Genomic DNA, 18949 nt, shown 5'->3' on the forward strand with positions numbered 1-18949 from the left:
CTGGAACGTACCCACGTGTCTTCTCCATTGGACCATCACACATCCAGATGAATGGTTGGAATGTTCACAACTTCATTGTATAACATTTGGTCTGCTTGGTCTGTTCTTCCTGAAAGTAAAGTTATTTGTTCGCGTTTCTTACAGACAACAAATGAATCTTTGTAAAAGAAAAAATATCTTGTGTTTCCTTGTTCATTACTTCAATGCTTCATTGAATTTGAGGGTCTTTGTCTTTATGGATTTTTTTTCATTTACTGCCTTGACCCAAAACTCATCAATGGTAGTCTGAAAAATAAAATTTTATATATGTTAGTCAAGGTAATAGCCATAGTTACGTTTTGATGTATTGTGAAAGGCAGTAACACTTTCATGTAACAATGAAAATGACAATAGTGACCTTAATAATGACATTCTCACTCCAACAGTAATATGACAGACAGAGAAGAATGGTATAATAGTAGAGCTCAGGCATACCTAGTCATTTTTTATTAAATACTTTGGGTACCTTCTTATATTTATGCCCCCAAGACAGCATTTAGGACAAAGTCTTCTTCCAGGCTGTTTATATGTCATTGTGCCTTGCATCTGACTGCAGATGGGCAAGCCAAATTCCTGTCAGGCAAGCTTGTTTTTGTGGCCTCAAAGGCATGCTAATTTTATGCCTCTGAGGCTGTTAATAAGGCAAGATGCAAGGCACAATAAATGATAAACAGCCTGAAAGGATGCTTTATCTTGCCTGCCTTAGAGACATGAACATTTTTTCTAGTTTTCAAGGCATAATAGATATACTAGGAAACCTAACCGGAATCTAGCTCAAACTTCTTCTGTTTGAAATTAAGTGCAAAATCATAGGAAGTTTGCAAAGATATCTTGTTATGTTAACAGCCACAAAAATTGGGAAGACATTTACGGCATTTGGCTGACACTCTTATCCAGAGCGACTTACAGTTTGATCATTTTTACACAAGCAGGCAAAGGTAGTGTTAGGAATCTTGCCCAAGGACTAATATTGGTATAGTGTAGGGTGCCCCCAGGTGGGGGATTGAACCCTAGTCTACAGCGTAGAAGGCAGACGTGTTAACCACTACACTACACCAACCACAAAAAGAAAAACAACATTTACACCTCTAAGGCAGCACATTAAGATAAATAGAGGGAGCCTGCCAGCATATCTTGTTCTGTTAACAACTGTGGAAACTGGTAATGACATTTATTCCTCTAAGGCAGTGAATAAAAAAAATATAAAAAGCTTGCAAGTATGTCTTTCTCTATTAACAGACTTAGAAACTGGTAAAGATGTTTATTCCTCTAAGGCAACGTATAAAACAAAGTCTCGTTCCAGGAAGTTTATCAGTCATTGTGCCTTGTATCAGACTGAAAAAGGGTAAACCACATTCCTGTCAGGCTACCTTGTGTTTGTTGCCTCAAAGACAGATAACGTTGTTTGTCTCTTAGGCTGTTAACAGACAAGACCTTCTTGCAGGCTAATTATGTAGTGGAGATTAAGATCAACATCAGATGAGCTGGACTACTCTCAGGCTACTTAGTGTTAACAGTCTGAGGGGTCTACACAAGTCTATTCAAGCTGCTAACACTACCAAGCCACTAACATTATTACACTACCATTTTATCTGCAGCTAAGGCCTTGAACACTGTCTAGCCTGACAAGCAAGTCTTATATAATAACCTGACAAACTGCCTCAAAAGGAGGCCATGTACTGTCAACAGCCTTAAAGACTCTGATGCACTTTCTTGCCTCTGAGGCTGGTAATGCCTCTCTTCATGGGCCCACTGGATAATAAACTACCTCAAAAAAAAAAATCACCTTATAACATCTTGTAAAAATAACAGCCACATTTATAAATGTAATGATACAGACTGGCCTGATAAACATTGTGGGAGAAGAGGCTAATAGGTGTTTTATTTACCAGCCTGTCAGGAGTTGAGGATGTTCTTTGAGAGTCTATACAGCACATTGCTAATGAGCCATTCAGTATTGTCTGAAGTGGGACAAAGTTTGAGTATAAATCTTAATGACAGCTAAAAACACTGGTTTCATCATTCTCCAGTCTTTGTAAACCTTCGTGCATGCATCATCTAGCTAACATCTAACAAACACACATCTTCCTGCAAGCTAGTCTGAGAGGCAGCACTTGCACTAGTCTACAAAGCTTCTAATACTGCTACAAAACCTGATCAGAACTTATATTTAAAAGGAAGAAAAAAAACAGTCAAATGATTAGCTTCCGTATTTAGTGGTTTCATAGAGAAACTTGCTAAAGGCAAACTGAAGAATATGAACAGAATGCACTGATCTGCAAATCATGTAAATCTCTTTTTTAAAGGTTAAATACTACACAGACAAAAAAAATGAAACATTGAAAATTATTAATTTTATTGTCTTTTGAAAAATTTCGCCCATTTTCAATTTCATGCCAGCAACACGTTCCAAAGAAATTGAGACGAGCGCATGTTTACCACGGTGTTTCATCACCTCTTCTTGCAGGCAGTGCAGTTTAGCACCCATTTGATATGGAGGAATGCTGTTGTAATACATGCAGGTGGTTTGACATTGTCTTGCTGAAATAATCAGGGCCTTTTCCTGAAAAAGACGTCGTCTGGATGGCCGCATGTGTTGTCAAATATGTATATGTCATTCACCATTAATGGTGCCTTCACAGATATGCCAGTCACACATGCCATGCACACTAATGCCCCCCTTTATCATCATGAATTCTGACTTTTAAACAGTGCAGTGATAACAAGCAGAGTGGTCTTTAGCATAGAGGACACATTTATCAATTTCAACATTTAATACGCTGTCTTTGTACTTTTTTCAATGAAATATATGGTTTAAATGATTTTCACATAATTTCATTTCATTTTGCACAGCACACTTGTTTGGAAATGGGGTTGTACAGTAATTAATAATATTATAAAACAATGAAATAAATTTTAATTTACAATGGCAAATTGTCCAGTTAAATTTATTCCAACCCCCAATATTAGCACTTCTGGCCCTGCTGGTTTATCTGCTTCAGTTGGCTTCAAGCAGATTGAAGTCCAGTGTAGATATCTGATCCCATCTACCCCTGTCCAGCTTTCTTTCCTGTGTGAGTACGCTGGTGTTTTTGTAGACTGAGATGCGCAGTGAAAGACTTGCCACATTCAGAACAGGAATATGGTTTCTCTCCTGTGTGAATGCGCTGGTGTACATGGAGCTGAGTCTGTGTAGTAAAGCATTTTTCACACTCTGAACACTGATACGGTTTCACTCCTGTGTGAATGCGTTGGTGTCTCTGTAGAGAACTCTTTTGATTAAAACACTTCCCACACTCTGAGCACTGATACGGTTTCACTCCTGTATGAATGCGCTGGTGTGCTGGTAGATAACCTTTATGATTAAAACACTTCCCACACTCTGAGCACTGAAAAGGTTTCTCTCCTGTGTGAATGCGCTGGTGGTTCTGGAGAGAACCCTTTTGATTAAAACTCATTCCACACTCAGAGCAGTGGAATGGTTTCTCTCCTGTGTGAATGCGTTGATGTGATTTCATATTACTTTTTTTATTAAAACTCATCCCACACTCAGAGCAGTGGAATGGTTTCTCTCCTGTGTGAATGCGCTGATGTGATTTGAGACAACTTTTGCGAGAAAAACTCATCCCACACTCAGAGCACTGATAAGGTTTTTCCCCTGTGTGAATGCGCTGGTGTGTCTTAAAGGAAGAACGCACACTAAAACTCTTTCCACACTCATAACAGTGATACGGTTTCTCTCCTGTGTGAATGCGCTGATGTGATTTGAGATTACTTTTCTGATTAAAACTCATCCCACATTCAGAGCAGTAAAATGGTTTCTCTCCTGTGTGAATGCGCTGATGTGATATGAGATTACTTTTGTGAGAAAAACCCATCCCACAGTCAGAGCACTGATAAGGTTTTTCCCCTGTGTGATTGCGCTGGTGTGTCTGAAAGGAAGAACACACACTAAAGCACTTTCCACACACAGAACAGTGATACGGTTTCTCTCCTGTGTGAATGCGCTGATGTGATATGAGATTACTTTTCTGATTGAAACTCATCCCACATTCAGAGCAATGAAACGGTTTTTCGCCTGTGTGAATGCGCTGGTGTATCTGAAGCCTTGAACGCACACTAAAGCTCTTTCCACACTCAGAACAGTGATACGGTTTGTCCCCTGTGTGAATGCGTTGGTGTTTTTGAAGGGAAGAACTCACACTAAAGCTCTTTCCACACTCAGAACAGTGATACGGTTTCTCTCCTTTGTGAATGCGCTGGTGTTTCTGAAGGTAAGAACGCAGAGTAAAGCTCTTTCCACACTCAGAACAGGGATACGGTTTCTCTCCTTTGTGAATGCGCTGGTGTTTCTGAAGGTAAGAACGCAGAGTAAAGCTCTTTCCACACTCAGAGCAGTGGTGATTCCTCTCTTTGCTGGTATTTTTCTGCATTTCTCTGTGAGGTGTGTTAGTCTGGAGAGTATCAGGTTATATGCGCTGGGTACCAGAGCTTCATCTTGTTGCCTCCTAAGTCTCTCCGGATTTCAGAAGTGTTCCTCTAGCAGGTCCATATGTGCTTATGAAGGTTCACACGAGCAGCAGGAGACAACTTGAAAGGGATGTCATTCTTCCTGCAGGAGAAAAAGAAAATATATGTACATAAAATTCAATTTCAAATAAAAGAAACATTTTTGAGTGTAAAACTTTTGGGTGTTAGGGTTCATTTTTTATTATTCTTGTCACGTCTTCAACCAGTCCACACAAGGACTCGCACTCCAACTCCCAGAATCCACCACCAGATCACATCACCAGAAACCTCATCCTCGACCTATCAGTGATCTAGATCACCTGAGTTTTACAGTGCAACAGCTGTGTGTCTGTCACATGATCTATTTAGACTAGTATTAAAGCCCAGGCTTTAGTGTAGCACGTTGAAGTTGCTTTCCTGGAGTAACTACTGAGCATTATTCCTGTTCTGATTTTGTATCGTGTTCTGACTTCCTGTCTGTTTTGCTTTCGACTCTGATTTTTAGATTTCCCTTTTTTGTAGTTTTGCCTGCTGTTTTGGTTCTCTGGATTTGACTCCTTGTCTTGTAGACTTTGCCCTGTCTTTTCCCTGATGGTTATGATCGCCTATACTGTTGTACTTCCTGCTGTACTTCCTGGATCTGACCCATACCTGTACCTTGACTACTCTCTGCTGCCATGATTACCCAAGTAAAGCTTGCCTTTTGATCTCAAAAGGGAGAGCGTCTGCTTTCTGGTCCAATGGTCCAGAAGATCTGTTGAACCACAATTCAAAAGCAATGTCTGATTTTCATTAATTGATTTTATTAGTAAAATTTAAATTATTACTTTTTTTTATTTCAGTGACCATTGTGGGTTTTTCTTTCTTTACCAGATCTAGATTTGAATGGTGACCACCTATGATAGATTATTCACTGTTTATTACCTAGCATAACAAATCCTATAAGTATATGACCAGGTCTAATGGGAAAGGCACACTATATGACACTGTTTGAAGTGAAAAGAATTACACAAAGTTGTTAATGACCTATTATGGTTTGGGGTAGTATGGCAGCCAGTGGCACAGGAAACATTGCTCTCCATCTTCTGAGTGACCGCCAGGGATCTGCAGTAAGAGAAGAGCACACTCTCCAAAGCCAAGAGAGCACCGCAATAAATGCTGTCACTAAGACATTCAATCTGCAGCACAGCCTGATGATCCAGATCTTCACAGTAATCATCGTGTCCATCCTCACATCATCCATAACCATCTTGTTAAGCTACAAATATTCATACGGTTAGATCCTAGTGTCAGTGTCAGTCATATTCCTGATCAATGCACAATCCTGGGTTCATGACCTATGGGGTTCAGGCCTATGATGCACGTAAGGCCTCATTTTTGTGCGTTCATATGGTTAGTTGTAACTCACAATGACAACGAGACCCGATCAGCAACTTCTGTTGTCTAGGCTCCATGTACCCGGACATCATAAACATCCTTGCGGCCCCTGTCTAACTATAACCCTATTCATCCGATCCTCTCTCTCTATTATCTTGCCACATGATCATGCAATGCTCATTCCATTTTTGTATGTGCCTCCTTTTCCTCATCGATGTATATATACTCTGCTATTCTGATCAATAAACGGGAAACCTTCTGAGTACAGACCCGTGTCTATGGTTATTTGAGCTTCCCCAGCTGACTGAACTCTCAGGTTGATGGAGGGCTTCTTGCTTAAGTTCACAGCTTTGGCACTGAGGTCGAACCATAGAACCTAAAACCAGCATCAAACGGTTGTAACACATCAGTCTGTTATATTCTGTATATAATAGTGTTTATGGTATGTATCAGATATTCAGACTTCTCTTGAGCTCCTCCACTTTATCATTCTTTATTCTGTTTATTCTTGAAATTGCTATATTTATTTTCCTATAGCTAAATGCTAATTAACAGTCTGTGTGCTTGTCTGGTCTGGCTAGCATGTTACATGTTATACATGTTTGACTCACAAACACTAATTTCTTGTATGTGTGACACACTTATTGAAATAAAGTGATTCTGATGTGTAGAAGGGTGTAATCAGAAATAGATGGACATGAATGCAAATCTTACTGGATAAAAACACTGGTTACTTAGTTCTACTGCAAGTGTTTTCATAAACAGCTGTACACAACAGACCACTGCCCTCCTATCACCTATCATATCTACCTCCATCACAGTCTATTTACACTCATGCTGTGAGATCAATGACTTCAGGACAGTTTCCACCACCAGCCATCGAGCTCCTGAAAAGCTTCTTTTCTCAGCCTTTTAAAAGTCCCCAATCACCCACCATACACAATTACCACCTTTCATAAGACAATTTAGCTTCCTCTTAAACCAGCTCTTGTTTTTCCACATGCTGCACATTTTATAACCACTTTGGATTATATCTGTGTCTCTGTTCATACTCTGGCATTGTTTATAGCTGCACATGTAATATAGCTTGATATCACAGTGGTGTGTAAGATCTTTTTCACATGTACATAAATGAATGCAAGTCATTTTTCCTGCAATGTAACTTCCTCATTCTCACTAACACATAAAATAACAGAAGAACCACACAGGATACATCTCTGCCTTTGGGATCTACTCAGCAAAGTTTTCTTAAAATGAAAACAGTGTTATTAATCTACATAAATAACATTACTGACCACTATTAATACGCTAATACATGCTTTCAGGATATATAGTCTGAATTTTAAATTAAGAATCAACAAAACCTTCAAACTCAACAAAAATATGAACTAACATGAAATCACAAGCACAAGAGCAAACAGGACCAGTTTGGACAACAGGTCCTTCAGTGTTGAGGGATATTTTTAAATCCTCCTTTCAAAGAGTGAACATCTCTCCAAGAAGCCAAATTAAAAGCACAATGTAAACCATTTCAAACCTTCAGTAGTGCAGCTCCTGTCTCTCTGCCCAACAACACTGGCCTGGACTGCTGATCAGAGGAAGTACAACAGCACCGGTGAGGGGCTTCACACTGGAACCACATGATCACAGCAGCTCTTCAGGGTGTTATTAATACCCCACCCACATTCTGAAAAACCCCACCTCCTGTGCTAGGATTGGCTAATAGAGGAAAAGTGGTTCATATCACTGTTGCAGGAACAGAATACATGAGAACATGTGACACAGGAAAACACCTCTATTTCACTATTTGACTGTATATGAAGTAACATTGAGTCTCTAATAACAAAAACTAACCAGCTTCACATCCTAAGAATGTTTCTTATCAGCATTTAGAGTCTCAGTCTTCAACACTGAGAACAGATCAGGATCGCTGAAATCAAGGGTGGGAGAAAGGGGAGCAGGAGAAAGATGGGTGTTTCATAAATTGGCACCTATTTTTCTCAGTGGTATTTGCTCAGTGATGCATTTACACCTATGTGCTATCATCTTTGCCTCTTGGGGTTTTTTCTTTCAGCACCAAAAATTGGGCCCCATGACAAAAGTCCCACCGACCCTTTTTTATTAAATGGTCATTTTGAATGAAAGTCTAGGGAAATACATGCTTTTTGGCAGCATGCAGGATTTACAGCAGTTGCCACAAGAGCTAGACAGGAACAATTGTCCAGCCAACCCCTCCCCCACAGAGAACTCTGGCACTCTTGGTTCTTAATGTTTTTTTTTTTAACGATCCACTGTTCTAGATTAGGGAAGAATGATGAAGCCCTCTTACCACTAGAAGTCATACATCACAAACCTCTGAAAGAAAACTCACACTCTCTTCACACTCATGCTGTCTGGAGTGGGAGTGAGAACAAGAACCATCAGCTTTTAGGACAGTTTCTATGATGAGGCCATCCTTAACGGCTCTGTTCTCACTCTGTTGTAAAGCCCCCAATCACCCCCTTTAACTCGTAATCTAGAAGCAATTAACCAGTAAACTCCCGTCTAAACAAAATCATCTTTAAGTGCTTCCCTCCAAAAAACCTGGCACATTACTGGCGTAGCTTTTTGGTGATTGGTGATCAAAGATCACTCAAACCACATTTTTGAAGAGTTGGAAATTTTTGTAAAATGCATTAAAACAAGAATCTGTGATTTTTTTTCATTGTTTCAAATCATTATTTACTGACAACAGTACAAGGAAATGACTTAATGCTTTGGCTGTGCTACTGATTGTATTTTATGAATATAAACAAATTTTGAATCTGATGCCTGTAACACCGCCCCTTAAAGAAAAGTAGGGATATATATACAAAATAAGGGAAAAGGTCATAAAATGTTGAAGTTACACTGTTTTAAAATATTCCACAATAATTCATAACAGCTGAGGGAGAGATGTTTGTAGGTTTTGTGCTTGTTTTTGTTCGTTAACATCATCTATTGTATGTCAGTTGGCTACCTACATTCCCGATGACATCCACTTCATGGACTTGACCAATAAGGATGTTGCCTTGGGAAAACACAAAGTAGAATAAGGAGGATGTCTATACATTACAATCATCTTCATTTAGTACCTGCTGCTTGTTCCATGTACAGTAAAAATAGACAAGATGGAATAAACATGCAGGAATATAAATTACCAACTTTATGTGCTTTTGGGAAAAATTAGGGTATTACCAAGAATATTAGAATACTGGATGCTAGATATTAAAATGAAAGCCGTGTTTTAAGTTGTTTTGTATGTTTTTTACCAGGCACACTTTGAATGAAGCCAAAACCCAACTGCATGAAAAAGCTGAAGTGTTCAATTTACTCACTCATGGACTTGGCCTAAAATTGTTTTTGTTCAGTTTTGGTTAAGGTTACTGACTCTGAGACAAGAAAATGTATTGCTGGAGACTGAGGCCTCTATTATATGATTTGGAACAGTTGATGTCTTGAATTCAGGAAAGATTGCCAAACCTGAGATAAAGGAAACACAATGCTGGGACTAAGACCCGCATTGCATGTTTTGATACAGTGAACTTTACGAGATTAGTAGTTCATAACACTTTTGTCCTCTTAACTGCTCATTTTGTTTTATTTATTACAGAAACAACCATGCTTGTTCAGAAAAGGCAGTTCAGAAATTTTATAGATGGCTTATAATTTAGGTAATCAGCTAAAACATTGCAATATTTGAGACTCACTCTTATCTTTAAAAAAGTTTTTTTTTCATTGAAGTTTAAATGACTACACATTTTGTTGCAATTCAAAGGTTTTCTGGGATTTACATGCTGCAATTACGTGAAAAAAAACAACGACTGATCTTCTTCATTCCCCATTTTTACATTAATTCTTTGTGTGTACTGTACAATGTGTTGGCCATTAAATGAATTCATATCAGTGCTTACCACCCCCAAATGGATGGACTGGTAGAACGCTTTAACCAAACCCTTAAAAACATGATTTCAAAGTTCGTTCATGAGGATGCTGGAAATTAGGATAAATGGTTAGAATCCCTGTTGTTTGCAGTGTGAGAAGTCCCAAAAGCCTCCTCTGGGTTTTCCTCCCGAGCTGTGCCTTATTTTATAGGCTGAAAAGCCGAGCATTTTTTTGACAATTAAAGAAATCTCTCCACATTCACACCCTGCACTCAGCATCTTTCCTCCACCCAACAATAAGAAAAGTTACAGTGTTGCTCACAGAAATGAACTGAAATGACACATAAGATGGGCAAGAATTTGCACAAGTCTTTCCTGGATTACCAGATGAGCATCCAGATTAATTGTTGGATCGTTCACACCTTCATTGTATAACATTTGGTCTGTTCTTCCTGTAAGTAAAGTTGCCCTTGTTCTCGTTTCACACAACCAATGATTCTCCATAAAAGAAAAACTTGTCTTGTGTTTCATTATTCATTTACTACATTCATTTCATACATTATTCATTTACTTCAATGCTTCATTGAATTTGAGGATCTTTGTCTTTATGGATTTTTTCATTTACAGCCTTGACCCAAAACTCATCAATGGTAGTCTGAAAAATAAAATGTTATATATGTTAGTCAAGGTAATAGCCATAATTACGTTTCAATGTATTGTGAAAGGCAGTAACAGTTTCAGGTAACAATGATAAAGACAATAGTGCCCTTAGTAATGACATTCTCACTCCAACAGTAATATGACAGACAGAGAAGAATGGCATAATAGTGGAGCTCAGGCATACCTAGTAAATCTTTATTAAATGCCTTGGGTACCTTGTTATATTTATGCCTCTAAGGCAGCATTTAAGACAAAGTCTTCGTCCAGGAGGTTTATTTGTCATTATGCCTTGCATCAGACTGAAGAAGGGTAAGCCAAATTCCTGACAGGCAAGCTTGTTTTTGTGCCTCTGAGGCTGTGAATAAGACAAGATGCAAGGCACAACAATTGATAAACACCCTGGAAAGACGCTTTATCTTGCCTGCCGGAGGCATAAACATTCGTTCTAGTTTCTATGGCATAATACTAATACTAGGAAGCCTAACAGGAATCTAGCTCATCCTTCTTATGCATAAAGTACGTGCAATAACAAGATAACTTGTTCTGTTAACAGAACAGAAACTGGGAAAGACATTTACACCTCTAAGGCAGCACATTAAGACACACACATATATATATATATATATATATATATAAACATATATATATATATATATATATATATATAGCTTATCTTGTTCTGTTAGCAGCTGTAAAAACTAGTAAAGACATTTATTCCTCTAAGGCAGTGAATAAAAAATATATAAGTAGCTTGCAAGTATGTCTTTCTCTATTAACAGACTTAGAAACTGGTAAAGACGTGTATTCCTCTAAGGCAACGTATAAGACAAAGTCCCCTTCCAGGATGTTTATCAGACTGAAAAAGGGTAAACCACATTCCTGTCAGGCTAGCTTGAGGTTGTGGCCTCAAAGACAGGTAACGTTGTTTGTCTCTCAGGCTGTTAACAAGACAAGACCTACCTGCAGGCTACTTATGTAGTAGCGCTTAAGATCAACATCAGATGAGCTGGACTCCTCTCAGGCTACTTAGTGTTAACAGTCTGAGGGGTCTACACAAGTCTGTTCAAGCTGCTAACACTACCAAGACTGACAGGAATCTCACTCACCCTTCTTCAGTCTGAAACTAAGTGCAATGACATAAGTAGCTTGCAATAATGTCTTGCTTTGTTGAAGGCTAAGATGCATCGATATTTTATCTGCCGCTAAGGCCTTGAACACTGTCTAGCCTGACAAGCAAGTCTTATATAATAACCTGACAAACCGCCTAAAAGGAGGCCATGTACTGTCAACAGCCTTAAAGGCTCTGATGCACTTTCTTGCCTCTGAGGCTGATAATGCACTAGCCTTACATTTCTGTGTGATGCCTCTCATCATGGGCCCACTGGATAATAAACTACCTCAAAAAAGAAATCACCTTATAACATCTTGTAAAAATAACAGCCACAGTTATAAATGTAATGATACAGACTGGCCTGATAAACGTTGTGGGAGAAGAGGCTAATAGGCGTTTTATTTACCAGCCTGTCAGGAGTTGAGGATGTTCTTTGAGAGTCTATACAGCACATTGCTAATGAGGCATTCAGTATTGTCTGAAGTGGGACAAAGTATAAATCTTAATGACTGCTAAAAACACTGGTTTCATCATTCTCCAGTGTTTGTAAACCTTCGTGCATGCATCATCTAGCTAACATCTAACAAACACACGTCTTCCTGCAAGCTAGTCTGAGAGGCAGCACTTGCACTAGTCTACAAAGCTTCTAATACTGCTACAAAACCTGATCAGAACTTATATTTAAAAGGAAGAAAAAAAAACACTCAAATGATTAGCTTCCGTGTTTAGTGGTTTCATAGAGAAACTTGCTAAAGGCAAACTGAAGAATATGAAAAATAGAATGCACTGATCTACAAATCATGTACATCTCTTTTTTAAGGGTTAAATACTACACAGACAAAAAAAATGAAATGTTGAAAATGATTAATTTTATTGTCTTTTGAAAAATTTCGCCCATGTTCAATTTGATGCCAGCAACACGTTCCAAAGAAATTGAGATGAGCGCATGTTTACCATTGTGTTTCATCACCTGCCATGCACACTAATGCCCCCCTTTATCATCATGAATTCTGACTTTTAAACAGTGCAGTGATAACAAGCAGAGTGGGCTTTAGCATAGAGGACACATTTATCAATTTCAACATTTAATACGCTGTCTTTGTACTTTTTTCAATAAAATATATGGTTTAAATGATTTTCACATCATTGCATTTAATTTTGCACAGCACACTTGTTTGGAAATGGGGTTGTACAGTAATTAATAATATTATTAGACAATGAAATTAATTTTAATTCACAACAGCAAACTGTCCTGTCAAATTTATTCAAACCCCCAATATTAGCACTTCTGGCCCTGCTGGTTTATCTGCTTCAGTTGGCTTCAAGCAGATTGAAGTCCAGTGTAGATATCTGACCCCATCTACCCCTGTCCAGCTTTCTTTCCTGTGTGAGTACGCTGGTGTTTTTGTAGACTGAGATGCTCAGTGAAAGACTTGCCACATTCAGAACAGCAATACGGTTTCTCTCCTGTGTGAATGCGTTGGTGCAAATGAAGCTGAGTCTGTGTATTAAAGCATTTTTCACACTCTGAGCACTGATACGGTTTCACTCCTGTATGAATGCGCTGGTGTCTCTGTAGAGAACTCTTTTGATTAAAACACTTCCCACACTCACAGCACTGGAATGATTTCTCTCCTGTGTGAATGCGCTGATGTATCTGAAAGGAAGAACACACATTAAAGCTCTTTCCACACTCAGAACAGTGATACGGTTTCTCTCCTGTGTGAATGCGCTGGTGTACATGGAGCTGAGTCTGTGTAGTAAAGCATTTTTCACACTCTGAGCACTGATACGGTTTCTCTCCTGTGTGAATGCGCTGGTGGTTCTGGAGAGAACCCTTTTGATTAAAACTCATCCCACACTCAGAGCAGTGGAATGGTTTCTCTCCTGTGTGAATGCGTTGATGTGATTTGAGATTACTTTTTTGATTAAAACTCATCCCACATTCAGAGCAGTAGAATGGTTTCTCTCCTGTGTGAATGTGCTGGTGTGAGTTGAGACAACTTTTGTGAGAAAAACTCATCCCACACTCAGAGCACTGATAAGGTTTTTCCCCGGTGTGAATGCGCTGATGTGTCTTAAAGGAAGAACGCACACTAAAGCTCTTTCCACACTCAGAACAGTGATACGGTTTCTCTCCTGTGTGAATGCGCTGATGTGATTTGAGACTACTTTTTTGATTAAAACTCATCCCACACTCAGAGCAGTGGAATGGTTTCTCTCCTGTGTGAATGCGCTGATGTGATTTGAGACTACTTTTTTGATTAAAACTCATCCCACATTCAGAGCAGTAAAATGGTTTCTCTCCTGTGTGAATGCGTTGATGTGATTTGAGATTACTTTTGTCAGAAAAACTCATCCCACACCCAGAGCACTGATAAGGTTTTTCCCCTGTGTGAATGCGCTGGTGTCTCTGAAAGGAAGAACGCACACTAAAGCTCTTTCCACACTCAGAACAGTGATACGGTTTCTCTCCTGTGTGAATGAGTCGATGTGATATGAGATTACTTTTCTGATTGAAACTCATCCCACATTCAGAGCACTGAAACGGTTTTTCGCCTGTGTGAATGCGCTGGTGTATCTGAAGCCTTGAACGCACACTAAAGCTCTTTCCACACTCAGAACAGTGATACGGTTTCTCTCCTGTGTGAATGCGCTTGTGTACATGGAGCTGAGTCTGTGTAGTAAAGCATTTTTCACACTCTGAGCACTGATACGGTTTCTCTCCTGTGTGAATGCGCTGGTGGTTCTGGAGAGAACCCTTTTGATTAAAACTCATCCCACACTCAGAGCAGTGGAATGGTTTCTCTCCTGTGTGAATGCGTTGATGTGATTTGAGATTACTTTTTTGATTAAAACTCATCCCACATTCAGAGCAGTAGAATGGTTTCTCTCCTGTGTGAATGCGCTGGTGTGAGTTGAGACAACTTTTGTGAGAAAAACTCATCCCACACTCAGAGCACTGATAAGGTTTTTCCCCGGTGTGAATGCGCTGATGTGTCTTAAAGGAAGAACGCACACTAAAACTCTTTCCACACTCAGAACAGTGATATGGTTTCTCTCCTGTGTGAATGCGCTGATGTGATTTGAGACTACTTTTTTGATTAAAACTCATCCCACACTCAGAGCAGTGGAATGGTTTCTCTCCTGTGTGAATGCGCTGATGTGATTTGAGACTACTTTTTTGATTAAAACTCATCCCACACTCAGAGCAGTGGAATGGTTTCTCTCCTGTGTGAATGCGCTGGTGTGAGTTGAGACAACTTTTGTGAGAAAAACTCATCCCACACTCAGAGCACTGATAAGGTTTTTCCCCTGTGTGAATGCGCTGGTGTGTCTGAAAGGAAGAACGCACACTAAAGCTCTTTCCACACTCAGAACAGTGATACGGTTTGTCCCCTGTGTGAATGCGCTGGTGTTTCTGAAGGTAAGAACGCAGAGTAAAGCTCTTTCCACACTCAGAGCAGTGGTGATTCCTCTCTTTGCTGGTATTTTTCTGCATTTCTCTGTGAGGTGTGTTAGTCTGGAGAGTATCAGGTTATACGCGCTGGGTGCCAGAGCTTCCAGAGTCTCTCTGGATTTCAGAAGTGTTCCTCTAGCAGGTCCATATGTGCTTGTGAAGGTTCACACGAGCAGCAGGAGACGACTTGAAAGGGATGTTATTCTTCCTGCAGGAGAAAAAGAAACTATATGTACATAAAATTCAGTTTCAAATAAAAGAAACATTGAGTGTAAAACTTTTGGGTGTTAGGGTTCATTTTTTAATTATTCTTGTCACGTCTTCATCCAGTCCCCACAAGGACTCGGACGGCAACTCCCAGAATCCACCACCAGATCACGTCACCAGAAACCTCATCCTCGACCTATCAGTGATCTAGATCATCTGAGTTTTACAGTGCAACAGCTGTGCGTCTGTCACATGATCTATTTAGACTAGTATTAAAGCCCAGGCTTTAGTGTAGCACGTTGAAGTATTGCTTTCCTGGAGTAACTACTGAGCGTTATTCCTGTTCTGATTTGTATCGTGTTCTGACTTCCTGTCTGTTTTGCTTTCGACTCTGATTTTTAGATTTCCCTTTTTTGTAGTTTTGCCTGCTGCTTTGGTTCTCTGGATTTGACTCCTTGCTTGTGCCCTGTCTTTCCCCTGATGGTTATGATCGCCTATACTGTTGTACTTCCTGCTGTACTTCCTGGATCTGACCCATACCTGTACCTTGACTACTCTCTGCAGCCACGATTACCCAAGTAAAGCTTCCCTTTTGATCTCAAAAGGGAGAGCGCGTCTGCTTTCTGGTCCAACGTCACAATTCTGTTGAACCACAATTCAAAAGCAATGTCTGATTTTCATTATTTGATTTTATTAGTAAAATTTAAATAATTTTTTTTTATTTCAGTGACCATTGTGGGTTTTTCTTTCTTTACCGGATCTAGATTTGAATGGTGACCACCTATGATAGATTATTCACTGTTTATTACCTAGCATAACAAATCCTATAAGTATATGACCAGGTCTAATGGGAAAGGCACACTATATGACACTGTTTGAAGTGAAAAGAATTACACAAAGTTGTTAATGACCTATTATGGTTTGGGGTAGTATGGCAGCCAGAGGCACAGGAAACATTGCTCTCCATCTTCTGAGTGACTGCCAGGGATCTGCAGTAAGAGAAGAGCACACTCTCCAAAGACAAGAGAGCACCGCAATAAATGCTGTCACTAAGACATTCAATCTGCAGCACAGCCTGATGATCCAGATCTTCACAGTAATCATCGTGTCCATCCTCACATCATCCATAACCATCTTGTTAAGCTACAAATATTCATACGGTTAGATCCTAGTGTCAGTGCATATTCCTGATCAATGCACAATCCTGGGTTCATGACCTATGGGGTTCAGGCCTATGATGCACGTAAGGCCTCATTTTTGTTCGTTCATATGGTTACTTGTAACTCACAATGACGAGACCCGATCAGCAACTTCTGTTGTCTAGGCTCCATGTACCCGGACATCATAAACATCCCTGCGGCCCCTGTCTAACTATAACCCTATTCATCCGATCCTCTCTCTCTATTCTCTTGCCACATGATCATGCAATGCTCATTCCATTTTTGTATGTGCCTCCTTTTCCTCATCGATGTATATATACTCTGCTATTCTGATCAATAAACGGGAAACCTTCTGAGTACAGACCCGTGTCTGTGGTTATTTGAGCTTCCCCCAGCTGACTGAACTCTCAGGTTGATGGAGGGCTTCTTGCTTAAGTTCACAGCTTTGGCACTGAGGTCGAACCATAGAACCTAAAACCAGCATCAAACGGTTGTAACACATCAGTCTGTAATATTCTGTATATAATAGTGTTTATGGTATGTATCAGATATTCAGACTTCTCTTGAGCTCCTCCACTTTATCATTCTTTATTCTGTTTATTCTTGAAATTGCTATATTTATTTTCCTATAGCTAAATGCTTATTAACAGTCTGTGTGCTTGTCTGGTCTGTCTAGCATGTTACATGTTATACATGTTTGACTCACAAAGACTAATTCCTTGTATGTGTGACACACTTATTGAAATAAAGTGATTCTGATGTGTAGAAGGGTGTAATCAGAAATAGATGAACATGAATGCAAATCTTACTGGATCAAAACATTTGCTCTCAATTAGTAGAACTAAGTAACCAGTGTTTTCATAAACAGCTGTACACAACTGAGCACTGCCCTCCTATCACCTATCATATCTACCCCCATCATAGTCTATTTACACTCATGCTGTGAGATCAATGACTTCAGGACAGTTTCCACCACCAGCCATCAAGCTCCTGAAAAGCTTCTTTTCTCAGCCTCTTAAAAGTCCCCAATCACTCACCATACACAATTACCACCTTTCATAAGATACTTTAGCTTTCTCTTAAACCAGCTCTTGTTTTTCCACATGCTGCACATTTTATAACCACTTTGGATTACATCTGTGTCTCTGTTCATACTCTGACATTGTTTATAGCTGCACATGTAATATAGCTTGATATCTTCACACAGTGGTGTGTAAGATCTGTTTCACATGTACATAAATAAATGCAAGTCATTTTTCCTGCATTGTAACCTCCTCATTCTCACTAACACACAAAAGAACAGAAGAACCACACAGGATACATCTCTGCCTTTGGGATCTACTCAGCAAAGTTTTCTTAAAATGAAAACAGTGTTATTAATCTACATAAACAACATTACTGACCACTATTAATACGCTAATACATGCTTTCAGGATATATAGTCTGAATTTTAAATTAAGAATCAACAAAACCTTCAAACTCAACAAAAATATGAACTAAAATCAAATCACAAGCACAAGAGCAAACAGGACCTGTTTGGACAACAGGTCCTTCAGTTTTGAGGGATATTTTTAAATCCTGCTTTCAAAGAGTGAACATCTCTCCAAGAAGCCAAATTAAAAGCACAATGTAAACCATTTGAAAAAAGTGTTGAAAAGGTCTTTACCTTCAGTAGTGCAGCTCCTGTCTCTCTGCCCAACAACACTGGCCTGGACTGCTGATCAGAGGAAGTACAACAGCACCGGTGAGGGGCTTCACACTGGAACCACATGATCACAGCAGCTCTTCAGGGTGTTATGAATACCCCACCCACATTCTGAAAAACCCCACCTCCTGTGCTAGGATTGGCTAATAGAGGAAAAGTGGTTCATATCACTGTTGCAGGAACAGAATACATGAAAACATGTGACACAGGGAAACACCTCTATTTCACTATTTGACTGTATATGAAGTATCATTGAGTCTCTAATAATAAAAACTAACCAGGTTCACATTCTAGGAATGTTCCTTATCAGCATTTAGAGTCTCAGTCTTCAACACTGAGAACAGAACAGGATCACTGAAATCAAGGATGGGAGAAAGGGGAGCAGGAGAAAGATGGATGTATCATTAATTGGCACCTATTTTTTCAGTGGTATTTGCTCAGTGATGCATTTACACCTATGCTTTGCCATCTTTGCCTCTTGGGGTCTTTTCTTTCAGCACCAAAACTTGGAGCCCATGACAAAAGTTCCACCCCGCCTTTTTCATTTAATGGTCATTTTGAATGAAAGTCTAGGGAAATACATGCTTTTTGGCAGCATGAAGGATTTACAGCAGTTGCCACAAGAGCTAGACAGGAACAATCGTCCAGCCAACCCCTCCCCCACAGAGAACTCTGGCACTCTTGGTTCTTAATGTTTTTTTTTTTTAACGATCCACTGTTCTAGATTAGGGAAGAATGATGAGGCCCTCTTACCACTAGAAGTCATACATCACAAACCTCTGAAAGAAAACCCACACTCTCTTCACACTCATGCTGTCT

General features: G+C 39.5%; 1 protein-coding gene across 1 annotated transcript in view; it reads right to left on the bottom strand.

The window, feature by feature from the left end:
• Positions 1–18949, bottom strand: part of LOC108410676 (zinc finger protein 850-like) — a 119383-nt gene that overhangs the window by 36330 nt on the left and 64104 nt on the right. Inside the window, exons 8-9 of the mRNA XM_037533092.1 lie at positions 12963–15074; positions 3160–4446 (exon numbers count right to left, since the gene is read on the bottom strand). Coding sequence (XP_037388989.1) covers positions 3160–4446; positions 12963–15074 — 3399 coding nt within the window. The remainder of the gene's footprint in view (positions 1–3159; positions 4447–12962; positions 15075–18949) is intronic.

Source organism: Pygocentrus nattereri, chromosome 22, assembly GCF_015220715.1.
Source record: "Pygocentrus nattereri isolate fPygNat1 chromosome 22, fPygNat1.pri, whole genome shotgun sequence".
NCBI lineage: Eukaryota > Metazoa > Chordata > Actinopteri > Characiformes > Serrasalmidae > Pygocentrus > Pygocentrus nattereri.